This window comes from Hibiscus syriacus, unplaced genomic scaffold (genome assembly GCF_006381635.1).
Source record: "Hibiscus syriacus cultivar Baekdansim isolate YM2019G1 unplaced genomic scaffold, ASM638163v2 tig00007099_pilon, whole genome shotgun sequence".
Lineage (NCBI taxonomy): Eukaryota > Viridiplantae > Streptophyta > Magnoliopsida > Malvales > Malvaceae > Hibiscus > Hibiscus syriacus.
Window position 1 is genome coordinate 137623 of NW_024062127.1, and position 14964 is coordinate 152586.

At 38.1% G+C, this 14964-nt stretch overlaps 2 protein-coding genes across 3 annotated transcripts; both read left to right on the forward strand.

The window, feature by feature from the left end:
* The first annotated feature begins 846 nt into the window (after positions 1–846).
* Positions 847–1813, forward strand: LOC120201279 (expansin-A10-like). Its single transcript, XM_039201919.1, has 3 exons — positions 847–1026; positions 1099–1411; positions 1503–1813. Exons 1-3 carry the CDS (start codon positions 900–902, stop codon positions 1807–1809), a joined length of 747 nt encoding a protein of 248 aa, XP_039057850.1. The 5' UTR covers positions 847–899; the 3' UTR covers positions 1810–1813.
* Positions 1814–12775: 10962 nt separating this feature from the next.
* LOC120201280 (myb family transcription factor PHL8-like) lies at positions 12776–14946 on the forward strand. 2 transcript variants are annotated; one of them, XM_039201921.1, is made up of 6 exons: positions 12776–13427; positions 13542–13618; positions 13703–13763; positions 13861–13933; positions 14031–14097; positions 14200–14946. In XM_039201921.1, the coding sequence occupies exons 1-6, from the start codon at positions 13325–13327 to the stop codon at positions 14797–14799; spliced, it is 981 nt and encodes a 326-aa protein (XP_039057852.1). In that variant the 5' UTR covers positions 12776–13324; the 3' UTR covers positions 14800–14946. The 2 variants fall into 2 exon arrangements, with proteins under 2 accessions (XP_039057852.1, XP_039057851.1); XM_039201920.1 differs by having other exon boundaries at positions 12780–13427; positions 14028–14097.
* The last annotated feature ends 18 nt before the right edge of the window (positions 14947–14964 follow it).

Consider the following 14964-nt stretch of genomic DNA (forward strand, 5'->3'; position numbering starts at 1 on the left):
GTAGTCCCGTCTATACCAAATTCAAAAAATGGGGATAAAGTTATAAAATAGTCATTCGATTATGGAGTGTTGTTTTGTCAAGTACTTCGATTATTAAAAGTTATAAAATGGTCACCAGACTATTCATTATATTCTAGATTCGCCCTTTTCCGTTTAAACAATGAATGTTATTTAAACTGGATGTTAACATGATGACTGAGATATAATAGTCGTTTGATATTTTGGGATCAAATTTTATCATATCACAGTCAGCAAATTAACGTTCAGCTCAGAATATCATCTATTTTTTAATAGAGAATGACGAGTTTGAAACATAACGAATAATCGAGTGATTTTTTATAATTTTTAATAGTCGATGGACTCGACAAAACAACATTCTATAATCAAAGAACTATTTTGTAACTTTTAATAGTCGAAAAATTTAATAACGCAATATCTTATAATCGGAGGACCATTTGCGTTCTTTACCCAAAAATTTGAACATATATATTACCTTGTAAGTTGTAATCATTTGAGACAATTCAAAAAAATAATATTATACCAACACTCGTTATCATAATCACCGATATTTGATCTATTAATTAATTAATTCAGATTAAAATATTTATTTATTAACAATAATAATAGTAAACATATTTTATGATTAAGGACGTAAGTATATTGGAGATCAAGCAATTGAAATAGAGCTTTTCGATGGTGTTTTATTAATTATTTTTCCTTGTTTATAAGAAAAGTTGGCCTTTTGCGTTTTGGTCTCAAGTGGTAGTTAATTTTAGTTGTGCAAGTTAACGGTGGCCTCGTCCCCAAAAAATTCTATAAAATCCCCCTTCCCCCTCCGTCATTTAATCACTCGACCGCCTCACATTATCAAATCTCATATTTTGAAACCTCTGGGGAAAATGGCTCTTGCTGGGGCTTTCTTCATGGCTTTACTTTTAATGGCCTCAGCTGTTCATGGATATGGTGGTGGTTGGACCAATGCTCATGCTACCTTCTACGGTGGAAGTGATGCTTCAGGAACAATGGGTATGTGCCATAAATGGAAGCAAATCATGGGGAGTACAATAATGGCTTATTTGACTTTGTTTTTTGTTGCAGGTGGAGCTTGTGGTTATGGTAACCTGTATAGCCAGGGTTATGGGACGAACACTGCTGCTTTGAGCACTGCTCTGTTCAATAATGGGCTAAGCTGTGGTTCTTGCTACGAGATCAAGTGTGTCAACGACGGCAAATGGTGTTTGCCCGGCTCGATTCTGGTCACGGCCACCAATTTCTGCCCACCAAACAACGCTCTCCCCAACAATGCCGGCGGCTGGTGCAACCCTCCTCTGGAACACTTCGACCTTTCTCAGCCTGTTTTCCAACACATTGCTCAGTACAGAGCTGGGATTGTCCCTGTTTCTTACAGAAGGTAAAAAAGAGTGTCATTTATCATTTAATATGTAGTCAACTGTTTAGTAACATCACTTGCATTTGGTGGGTTTTTTTTGTTATGTCTGTAGGGTACCATGCAGAAGAAAGGGAGGCATAAGGTTCACAATAAACGGGCACTCCTACTTCAACCTAGTTCTCATCAGCAACGTCGGAGGAGCCGGCGACGTTCATGCGGTGGCCATCAAAGGTTCCAGGACCGGTTGGCAGCCGATGTCGAGAAACTGGGGTCAGAACTGGCAGAGCAACAGCTATCTCAACGGACAAAGCCTCTCGTTTAAGGTCACAACGAGTGACGGCCGTACTGTGGTCTCCTACAATGTTGCCCCGGCCGGCTGGTCCTTTGGCCAGACCTTCTCCGGCAGCCAATTCCGCTAGAGAAAAGAAGAAGAAACCATCTTTCTTGTTCAATTGGACACTATATTTACACACCATGGAAAGTAGTATTAGCTAGCTTGAGGTTTTAGTATATCTAGCTAGTAGATTACAATACTATGTTAATGTGACCAAATACTCAGGTCATTCGAGTCAATTTTTCTTCTGCTGCTTATAGAGCAGGGGGGGACCGGGCAGAGGTGGACTTTTACCACCCGCCGCTAAGCATTGTTTTGGCTTGTTTTGGTTCCTTGTAAGGTTGTGATTTTTGAGCAGCTTGGCTGAAATTGTTTGTTGTTGGCTTTCATTTGTACCAAGAGTTAATTTGTATATCTGCAATTTCCACCGGTAATGGGAAGGTTAAACTCCGGTTACTATTATCTCTTCTAAAAAGTATGTAATTTAGACCAATTTTCAAGCTGCCAAATATGCCAATTGGGTCACCTAAATGTCCGATCTCAGCTAAGGGCTTTTAATTCTTAATGTAAACCCTAAAGCAGAGTTGAGGATTCTAACTCAATTCAAACGATGAAATTCCATCCAACAAAAACCACATTTCTATTCGGCTTAAATATAAAATAAGTGCATACGAATATCTGTGTAAATTATTTTTAAATGATCTCGATATATAATGTTATAAATGTTATCATTTTAGGTGTTATTAGTTATCTTGAAATTTATTTTTTATATTAAAAATATTATTTATTTATAAAAAAATCATAATTTATTTTAAATTACAAAAAAAACTCTAAAATCCTAACTAGCCATTGTCACACTTTCCTACCACTATCACCATCGCCAACGTAGTCTTTGTTATTCTCTAGTCATATGTCATCATAATTATCGTCGATTGATCGTCGGCATCGTTTGGGATCATGATTTTCATCTTAAGGTTTGTCGGATATAAAATGTAGTTTCATCGTTGATTGGTAACTATTTCACAGGGGTTTTGGCAGCTGGGGATGTGTGTTCGGTTGGAGCTTCGTCGACGGGTTTAGGGGTTGAAATGAAGATTTTTAAAGTTTTTGGGTTATTTTGAAATTTTTGTGTTTTTTAAATATAATTTTATTTTTTTAATTTTATATCAATAATATCTAATTGTTTTATCTAATTTATATACTTAAACTTGATTTCATGATTTAAATTAATATCTCAATTTAATATTTTTTTATCTAAATTAATACTTACATATTAAAATACCCAAACGTATGATTACCATAAATTCTAAGAGAGAAAAATTGAAACCAGGGGGAATATAATTCGGCTGACATGTCTAAGAGGGAATCAGGTAATTCCAATGACAGTTTAAAATCTGTCTCGTCTACTGTCTGGTTAAATTCTCATATACTAATCAATTTTCTTGCCATTTTCTAGGGGAAAGTGACATACATTATCTCCTCTCGTTTCTAGGCTGCAAAGCCATCAAGACCCCAGTTCTAAGCTGCATTAATAAATCACACCCGCTTGAGATTTTTTTTTATTAATATGAGATAACAAAAAAAATAATATATGTTTAAAAATAAATTTTTAATTATTTAACATTAAATACTCGTATTCCTAAGTCTACACTACTCTAACCTGAGTTCTCAGAGAACAAAATTCACGGAAAACAGTGGATTGGAGGAAAAGGAAATGGATGGTATATCATATCAGTGGTTGTTTGTCCCTTAGCTCCCCGTCTCTTTCACTAAGAGATTTGCTTCCATTGTTCATATCTTCTGCATAACGTCACCCACGAAAAATATATAGAAATTACTAAATATTTTATTCTTTACGGTCCGTTTTGATTAAATGTCCGACATTGGTGATTGAAAGGTCAACTCTGGTGCATAATGTGAGGGTGAACTGACATGATCTCGAGCCATGTGAAAGTTTATCGCTTTATTTTATCCGCACTATTTTTCAGACTGTGTCTACTGAGGTTTGGTTTTCCTACGGTTGCACTTCCCTTGTCTCTGTCTTCCCATTGTATTGGGAAACCATACGGATATAATACAATACAATACAATATGATATATACATTCTACTGTGAGACCTTAAAATAAGGTATATAAATACTTGAAATGTTGTCAATCAGATAAATTATTACTGCGCAAGGGCCAGAAGTAGAGGCCCAACTGCCTTGGTTCGCGTATGGATCTGCATTGCTTCATTTGATAATGTCTCACAGATACCTTATCAGCACAAATTGCGACAGTCATGTGACTCTCGAAGACACTGCTATTAACATCACTTGGGTGATAGGAACAGCAACACATAATTAATATTCAGACAGTGTAAAACTAGTTTGCCAAAGTGTTGCAAATCCCATCTTTCAACACTTGGGTGATTTTCATGTGTTAACAGTTGATTTTAAAGCTGACAATGTTTGATGATCGCTCGCTTCTTTCTTCTTTTTAGCTTTTGATTTCAGAACCCTTCTTTTCAGCTGTTGCTTGACTATGCGTCATTGACTAACAGACGAGCTTTGATGCGTGAAAACGTTAACGCTCTAATTTTTCTGATAAGCAAAATGATGATCGCAGAGATTGGTATTAGTACATTATGATAACCGGTTTTGAAGCCACATGAATCTCTGTTTGCATGAACCTTGTCGTGTTCTTTCCTTTCCCTGTTGGTTTTTTGTTGTTTCTTCTGTAACTGTGCTGCCAATCAACTGTAACAATGGGTTTCTCTTTCTAGTGTCCTGTCCTGAAATACATTGCTTGGCATCCCTGAAACCTTTGTCATCCCTTTCATTGGGCATCGATGGGTATATTTTTCTTGGTGTCAGGAGAATCTTTGTATAGAGCCAGCCATGGATGGCCATGGCGAAACAGAACACACATACTGAAAAATTATTGTTGAATAAACTGTCAACCATAAGGAAACAAATATACTCATATATCGGTAAACTACGTTTTTTTATCACTTAACATTGATCATATTTTTGTTTTACTCACTACATTTATTTTATTTTATTTTAATTTTCATCGCCATCTTTTCGAATTGCTCTATTTGTTGTCGTTCCGGCATTGAATAGAAAACAACAAAACGATGTAGCCTGTTTTTATGCTGACATGGAAGCCATTTTTAATAACTTACTAAATTGGCAAAACTTTCGAGATAATGTTCTGAAAGAAATTAATTCACGAGCTAATGCACTCCCAAAATTAATTGCTCAAATAGGGTGAAATCCACAGTGTTGGTCGTAGGTCGCCGTGCCTTCCGGGCGACCTACTAGGTCGCCATGTCTTCCCGGCGACCTACAAGAGATTGTATGTTCCATGCACGTCCCAACACGCTGGGCATCCGAGGCCATCCGACCGAGGCCATCCGAAAGAATCCGAGGCCATCCGAGAGCATCCGAGGCCATCCGACCGAGGCCATCCGAACGAGCTATGCGAGGGCATCCGAGGGCAACCGATGTAGGTCGCCATGCACTCCGGGCAACCTACCCTCGCTTGGTTGCCCTCGGATTCCCTCGCATAGCTCGCTCGGTTGCCCTCGCATAGCTCGTTCGGATGGCCTCGGTTGGATGGCCTCGGATGCTCTCGGATGCTTTCGGATGGCCTCGGATGCCCAGCGTGTTGGGACGTGCATGGCACATGCAATCTCTTGTAGCTTGCCGAGAAGACATGGCGACCTACGACCTATTGGATATATGAACTGCAAAACTACACCGTTAGCACTGACTGGAAATATAAACAGTAATTAAGAAGAACAAATTCGTAAATCGTGTCGTGGTAAGAACCACTGCCTTAGAAACGAATTCGCCCCGATGTGTGTAATCGTTGCAGTAGGCGGACCGTCCCTCGAGGTTAAGACGATCGCTCCGAATTCCGTACACCCGAAACCGGAGTGGACTGCTGGTGGTATTGTACTTCTGATCGGAAAGCACTCAGAGAGAACTCACAGAGAGAACTTTAGAAGACACTTTGTAAGTGAATTGTGAATGTTTTTTGAATGAGTTGAGAAGCTGAATATAACTCTCTATTTATAGGCTAGAAATAGGGTTAAAATCGTCTATAAAATTTCAGGATTAAATCTCTTATTTGTAACAGCTGAAACGTCTAGATGAACCTGACTCAGAAATAGTCCAGGTTCATTGTATCATTATTCAGCTGTTATAACTCCCGAAATTATATCATGTAACCTCTGGAATTAAATCAAATAACTCCTGTAACTCCTGATATTAACAGCTTGTCTCCTCTGTACAAAGCTGTAAATCAGTCCAGGTACATCTTAACGTTTCTGATTTAATTTAGGAATAAACTGTTTAATTTCTGATAACAAATAATTCAGCTGTTATTATTTGAAATTCAAACAGTCCTCAGCAACCGATAAATATTAGTTGATATCTTTCACATTTTCCATTTGTTTCTTTCAAAGAGAAATTCCTCAAGAATTTTCTCTAAAAAGATAATATCCGCGCGGACGTGTCGAAGATACGTATTACCACGACCACGAGCCGAGCCGTGCCGTGCCGAGTCGAGACGAGACGGACGGACGACGGCGGCGGTGCGCAAGAGCCCCCCTTGTTCTCTATCACTCAACAAAGAAGTGGAATGTCAAGCCTTAAATACCATTCCCAATAGTGTTTCCAACACTACGTGGGATTGAGCATTACCAACACGGCCAACAATGTGGATTTCACCTTATTTGAGCAATTAATCTTGGGAGTGCTTTATCTCGTGAATTAATTTTTTCCAGAACATTATCTCGAAAATTTTGCCTACTAAATTATATTTTCTCTTCTATTTTTCTCACTCAACTATTAATTTACTTAATTTCTTTACTAAACTTACACATTAAATCATTTTGTTCGTTCCCCTTTTCTCTCTAACATTTGGATGACGTTGTATTTTTTTTTAATATAAAAGAATTAAAATATTAAATAAAAGTAGAAGGTGGTTTAGGGTTTAAATTTCATGGCCGTCATTCGATATCAAATTTCATGATAGTCATTCGATATCAAATTTCATGGGTCGTTTCGCCTCGACATCATGAGTCCGAATCCGACCATTTTGTCGGAAGTTGCTCCGAAATCCACGAATTTGAGATTGAAAGTAAGGAAGTCAAAACGTTTCAGTCAAAATTCACGTGTTTTGTGACATTTTCCGATGAAACAACCACCTGATTCAGACTTAAGGGGTCGAGATGAATAGACCCATGAAATTTAGGATCGAACGGCCACCATCAACGATAACTCACAACCTTTAGATATTGAATACTTACACCCTCACATCTATGGTGTTCGAACCCGAATTCTCAAAGAATAATAATAATAATTTTTTTTTACGGATGCCACCTAGTTCTTGCTTTTTCACCAAGATTGAAATGCGAGCGTGAGGACTAAACAGTAAACAGTCCCCCTTGGTACATCACCATTTTCTCCTGTGATAGCCCCAAGGATTAAAATCAGCATCTATCTACTATGATTATGATTGCCTCTAAATCTCTAAACAATGTATCTTCACAGATTTAATGCCATATTTTCCCCCATGGGAAAACAGTAGAAAAGAAAATGACATTTCATTGAAAGTGGGGTTGGTTTGGATTCATTGCTCAAACAAGAATGGCTAAAGAGCCTTAGCTACAGCCAGCCGAATGTCATAATGAAGTGTCACAACATCATGCACATCTCCATGAAGCCTTTGCTACACTCTGTTGTAAACCAGTTATGTTACTGGCCCAAAACCCAACTATTCAGGTCCTTTGGAAAGCTGTTGTCTCATCCTCAAACCCCATGCCTTTGTTACAATGACCTGTTTTCATTCTGCAAATCGTTAAAGCAAAAACAAACCTATAATTACTAAATGTGGTATTAATTTCTTTGACAATGACTCAGTTTCAAATCTTTTTAAAGCTCTCTGTGTTTCACAACTGCTTACAATACTCATTCCCTTATTCTTAAGGCAAGGATGGCTAAGAAGCCCCCCACTCTCGCATAACTCATGACCTCCCCTTTCAACCAAACCAGGTCCTTAAAGGCAACGTAACAACCGAACTTCAGGCGTATGAAGACCTCGAAGTTCCTTTCTTTCCACAATAGCACCACATAACAATTCCAAGCAAGTCTAAACATAGAGAAAAGAAAAGACTTACCACTTGCGTTCCAACACACCCATTCAACCTCCCATGCCCAGGACATGACCGGGCGATTAACACCACAAGCCTCCAACACACTGCCCCGGACCAGTCTAGAGTAGAAGCACTCAAATCATAAGTGGTTTTGCGTTATAGGCTCACACAAACACAAGACGCAACGCCAACAACTATCAACAGCCAAACCAAGAGAGATAAACGACTTTTTGGTAAGGAGCTTATCCAACTTCGACATCTAAGCAATAACAGAGAATTTTGAGATATGCACCAAGTGACAAATCAACCTCTCCCATTCGACCTTATCCCCTTGGATACGAGCAGAGTTCCATATAGTGGAAACAAAACTTGCCGAACTATCCAGGAGATCCCCAACTACGACGACAGCCAGCCTGAGCAGGAGCAACCTACTCCAAACCCAATCGCCCCTAGAAGAGCTCTCCACCTGCCAGAAGGAGACGCCCTTCCAGACATATTGATCGACCCAAGCAATCCAAATAGAGCCTTCCTTAAGAAGCAGCCTCCTAATCAAATGAAAGAGACAAGCTTGGTTCCAACTTCGGATACTCTTCAACCCCAAACCGTCCTCGCTTTTTGGACAACAAATCTTCGGCCAACTAACACGAGCCCCCCTCACCCGTCCTCCCATTTCCAGAAAAACCGAGCACAAAGCTAAGTGACCCTGTCAAGAGCAGCGTTCGGTAAAACCAACTGTCCACACCAAAAGCTTTGAATGCCAAAAATACTTGACTGAATCGATTGCAACCTGCCAACATATGAGAGCTATCTAGCCACATTCCCTCACTAAAAGCTTCTTGGGGACAAGGGGAACACCAAGGTAACTCACATGTAAAGTAGCCTTCCTAATACCAATCTCATCACAAATCGCCGCCAACACAACACCATCCATATCTGATGAGAAAATTTCAGTCTTCCCAGGGTTCAGCCGCAAACCCAGGAGACTATAAAATTGCTCTAGTGAAGACAATCTTTCTTTTTATTATTAAGGATATTCAATAAATTTAAATTAAATTAAAATATATTTTGATATTATATTTAAATATAAAACCGGTGTGACATCACTGACACCGAGACAAAAGAACGAGACCAAACCCAAGTATCCCATGTTTTCATGTTTGCCACTTCACATTTGAAAAACCCTCCTCTTCCAAGAGAGATCCATGCATGTCTCCACACACGTGCAAAGAATGAACCATCAAGATCCACTAAGAATTAGAAGATAAAATTTTAAATATTTCACGATAATATCTTCGAGAGATACAATATTTGATTGTTGAGAATTCTAATTAATCATACAATCAAAAGGTCCTTCGACAAACTAAAGTAAAAATATAATTAGAAAGCCAGATATGCATGCACGATGATGATGGCTATAATAGAACATATGAGGTGTGGAAGTGTACTGCAAGAAGTTTTTACCTGCAATGGAACATGTTATTACTAACTATGTTCCTTAATTTAAGGTTTGTTTTATTTTTTTCTTAGAGAATAAAATCATTACAAAAGTATGAGCGGGGCACTTCGTAAAATAAGAGGAACATATACGAGTGGCATGAATTTGTGTTTTTGTGTATGATGGTGAGCATATGATGATGAGGCAAAGAAAGACAAAGCAAGAAACTGAAACATGGAATAAAGACGCATCCTTTTGTCATGGGACTGCAAAATTCAGGCACGGATGATGCAAACAGAACAAACTTCACCAACCTTTGTTTCTCCATTGCATCCTCATGGGAATATACACTAAAACCTTTGGAAGAGAGAAAGGGCAATTTATACATGTTAAATGTTGACCATGAACTGCTAGTAATCCTGATATTCCTTTAAAATATGGTTACTTTCACATAACAGTTAAAATTTGGGGTTCTTATTAAAAAAATCAGGCTGACAATGAACAACTCTACCATAATGTGTTCAACAGAACAAGGAGGAGGAAAACAGCAACTGCAAGGGATTTCACTTGTAGCAGGCTGGCCTGTTTTGTTGTGAGCTAGATATTTGTCTCTCTTTTTCCTTGTTTTTCTTGTATTGGGCTTCAATGTGGGCTACACGTGCATCTTCATCTTCATGATAGCTATACTTCCCCCACACTTCTACCTTGTACAGCAAAGGGTGTTAAGCAACAACACCTGTATAAAAACACTGGCACGGAAGAACAAAGCAATTACAAGCAGTAGACACATGGTACTGAACAGAGAGAGCATTTTTATCTGATGAATCTCACGGCACCATAAGTCAAAAACTAATTAGGTTCAAGATCAATAGTGGAAGACGTAGAAGCAGCAGATTGACATCTGTTTTGGCAACAAGATTTAACACTATAAGTTCCTTTATTTTAAGGTCAAATCAACCTATAACCACCCCAGACTGACATTTAGGAACCTGCCTTGTAGCCTCCTTACATTTCTCATCAACTCACTTGTTTTCCCCCAATATCAATATGCAGGAACACCAAGGTACAAACCAGGACTATCAGCAAAAGGGATACCCAATACTTCTCCCATCTTTTTTTTTCCACTCAATAGCATTAGAACTGAAAACCAAACTTGATTTTCTCAAATGCACTTGCCGCCCTGAAAGCTATACAAAATTCTTCAATGATTGCCAACAACTTTCTACAATTGCCCACATTAGCTTCAATAAAACACAATGAATCATCTGCAAAAACAAATGAGAAACAATAGGACAGTAATTATTAAACGTAGACCACTCAAATGAAGTGCTTGTGTTTGGCCATCGACCTTTATAGACAATATATCCATAGCATATAAGAGAAGATGTGGCCGAAGACCTCTTGAGCAATAAGCCAATAATATTGTTGTCATGAATTGTCTGTTCAGTTCGGGTTTTTCACTTGATCCAATGCAAATAGGTCATCATCATTAACCACCCTTATTATCCTTATTTACAACTTTAAACTTCAGTTGTTTGGTTATGTTTTTCAATAAAAAAAATGTGTTTGTTTCAGTTCCATCCGGTAGCTAAGAAGATGAAGGAAAGAGCACAAATACAAAGGACTTTCTTTTCCTTTGGATTATCTTTTCCCCATTCATCTCTGTGACAACTGAACCCTATGGCATATGCATATACCCTATGTTCATAGTCTGTTTTTTACTGCTAGTTTGAGTCCTCGTGTCTTGAGTTTGCACGGTATGCAAATGGGTAAAGTAATGGCACCAAGTGGGAAGCATCACTCGATGTGGGGTTGTACCATTTCATCAGAAATGACTTTGGTTTGAATTATTTGAAGGAATATTTCTGCATGATTTTACTTTGTATCTACCAACCATATGTGTTTGTGGGGTCTTAGGACAAAGATGTTATGCCTAACATAAACATGACATAGATTTCTAGAACTTGGGCTTCACTTAGTGAAGCAATTTCGAAATTTACTGTCTTGGTCTGCAGAAAACAATCATTGTCTACCACTTATATCATTGTGCTGCATTATTGTATATGCTTTGCAATATGAAATTTATCATTCAACTTCAGTTCACTGCATAAGACAGAGCTTTTACTTTTCCTTTTACAATGAATGAAAACTTCTTTCCCCCATTTTTGCAGGCGTTTTCATGCTTTTGCTTTCTTCTTTCTTTCTTTGTTTTTTTCTGTAACTTTTATGTACAATTCCTATCAATGCAATGGCAACCACATTCAGCTTTTTTCATTTGAACACGAGTTACTTCATGCTTGTAATTTTCTTACAGTTTAAGTTTGACTTGTGACATATTGCTAACATCATTTTCACTGTTGGGGTAACTATGCCTTGACACAAACACAATATTTTATATAAAATTTCCAATATTCTTTAGTTGGATGGCGACTAGTTCCGATGGTTCCCCCTTTTTCTTGTAGATTCCTTAGGCCATATTCTTCTCATCTTCTTCTAATGGGGTCCCTTAGAAAAACAATAATTGATAGTCCACCATAGTAATTGTATGACTTTTGATTCACTGGTTGGCAACGGCATCATCCCAGAATCTCCTTTTACATGGATATGGAATATATTAAAGCAGAAAGGAGGGTTTCAAGTGCAGCGGCTTGTTAAAGAGAAAGGTGTATCAATAACTCCTCTTTTTCTTGTTTTTCAAACACTCAGGGCCACACAGTATAAGACCTTGCCATTGAGGAAACTACAGGTTCATAGCCATGGGTGGTGAACATGGACCCGCCACTTTGTAGGTTCACCATGCTTATCTCATTGTTTAACCTTTTTTGTTGTTGTTGTTGTTGTTGATAGAGACAATCTCACCAGTGGACCTTCCACTCTAAGCTCACTGAATTGTATCCAACTGTGAGTCAACTTCAAAAGGCATCTATTCAAGGTAACTGAAGCAATGAAATCACACATCATTCAACAGACCAAATGAATGTATGGCACTGAGATGGCAAATACTTTGGTGTTCAATCATTGTATTTTCTTATACATTAACCTGTTTGGATCCAATGGCAATATGCATAAGAAAAAGAAATGGACCTTATTGGTGTAGGAATAATTTATCAATTGTGTTTTGGATACCTATAAAGTGACCTGTATTTTGAATATTTTCTTTATATGAAGAAAGAAAGAACAGGATGAGTGGGGTCCAAAATCTAATATTAGATTCTTTGATACATTATTCTACTGGTTTTTTCCCCTTTAAAAAGTACTCATTATATAACATTTCTGTCAAATGTAATTTTCTCTCTTTCTTTTTCCTTTGAAAGCTCCTCATAGTGTTAGGAAAGTTGAATTCCATCATGCATCATGGTGGAGCTAGCCTAACTCGGCAAGGGAATCAAGCAGGTAAAAGAATAAAAGCATGAATAAGGGGAAACAGGAACAAAACAAATCATGCACTTTCTTTATTTTTCTCTCCTTTTGAGACTCAAAATTTAACTCTGCTGTTTCCTCTGTCCTTGCTACATCAGAGAGTTCACTCCATCCACCACCCCATGAAGAACCTAAGATGGTCCGGAATAAGTGAACACTGAAACCGATAATTTTTTTTACCATTCATTGACTTAAGCCTTGGGATGTCTCGAATATGTCCCGAGGCGAAGCCCTTGTGCCCTCTAACATAGACACAAGTCAAATAAAAAAGATTCTTTTTTCTATTTGTGTTAAAAAAAAGGAAGTTGGTGTGAAATGGGAAAGGGCACAGCTCATGGCATATATTCCTTCCCTCATGCAACCCCATCAAATGCTTCCAGATATGGAGTGAGATCATAGGACAGCCCAACAACTCCAATATTTATAAAGAGAGACTCCCATCTGCCGCATATTGAAAACATAGTTTCTACTAAAAGAAGGATAAAAAAGAAGAAGAAAAACCCACCATTGGAGCTTCAGTTTTCTGCCTGTCTCTCTTGCATAAACATTGGTCCAGTCTCATTTGATCTGGTCTGCTGCAAAATACTCAAAATTTAGAGAATGAATTCGGTTCTCTCAACTGATTCAAAGCCTAGGCTGAAGTGGACTCCTGAACTTCATCAAAGATTTATCGAAGCCGTCAATCAACTCGGAGGGGCAGACAGTTAAGTAGAACACTTCTGGACAACCTTAATAATACGATCATCTGTCTGAATAACAATATGATCCGTGAGAATATTTTTTGTTCATGTTTTTCTTTGTGTTTATTACTTGACAGAAGCAACACCAAAGAGTGTGATGAGGGTCATGGGGGTTTCTGGACTCACTTTATATCATCTTAAAAGCCATTTACAGGCAATGTACTCTTTCATCATATAATCATACCAATACTCTTTTTGTAATAGGAAGAAGAAGGTTTTAACTACATTTTTCTTGCAGAAATACAGGCTGGGGAAATCCCAGCGCACAGAAATCTGCCTTGGAAATGATAAACCAAATGGTGGGACTAAGAATTCATTGTTTGTTGCATCTATATTCATATATTGAGTTGTAGAACGGTATATTAATTCTCTTTTCATTTTACTGTTGTGATACAGATTACGAAGAAATGCAGAGCAGGAATGGGAATTTCAGTAGTGACACAAGTGGAATTCACAAGCAAATGAATGAGTAATAATATGGATCTAATTCCTATGTCTTTTGGTGAATTTTGGATGAAAATGGTGATAAAGCAGATTGACAGTCTTATTTTTGTGTTCATCAGAAGCATGCGGATTTCTCAGGCTCTCCAAATGCAGATGGAAGCACAAAGAAAGCTTCATGAACAAATTGAGGTACGCATATATAAACCATATCATACTTATTTCAGTTTGAATATCTGGTTTTCTGCTTATGCATCAATGCATACCAATCAAGCTAATTTCACCATTTTTCAGGTCCAGAGACATTTACATCTTAGAATTGAAGCTCAAGGGAAGTACTTGCAATCAGTATTAAAGAAAGCACAAGAAACATTGGCTGAATATAGATCTTCTGTTGGTGTAGTGATTGCCAGAGCTGAACTCTTTCAACTAGTCTCAATGGTTAACACCGGCTGCACAAGTTCTTCGTTTTCGGAACTAACCGATGTAGGAGGTTCAGGCTCAATCGGAAGAGAAAGAAAGGCTACAAGTACTATGTGTTCAATGGAGAGCTCATTGACATCTTCCGAGAACTCGGGGCAAGAGGACAACAGGACACTAAAAAATGAGAATATTTGTACCCCAAATGTTGAACTTTCCTTGGACTTCAACCAGAAAGGGAAGCCTTTGAGAGGTTCAAGCAAACAAGCTAATGGAAAGAAAAGAAATATGACCAACAATTCTGATGGTATATGTGCTGAGCAATCACTACCTATAAGATTGGAGCTATGCGAGGAGGAAACCGGTAGCCGTTCGAGGAAGCCCAGATACTTGGGTTCATTTGATCTCAACAGTCAATGCCACAATGATACCAAACCAGGTCCGAATGCAATAGACTTGAACTGCAGCGAATAGATCCATTCAATGGGCACGGTCGAACTTTTACAATGCTTGGTTGCTGTTAGTAATATAGTGTAAGCAATGAACTTGATTATTTAGAACCAATCCCTTATGTCCATAAACCAACTATATTGTTATATGTATTTAACTTCATGAGCTTCTGCAGAATATTGATATGAA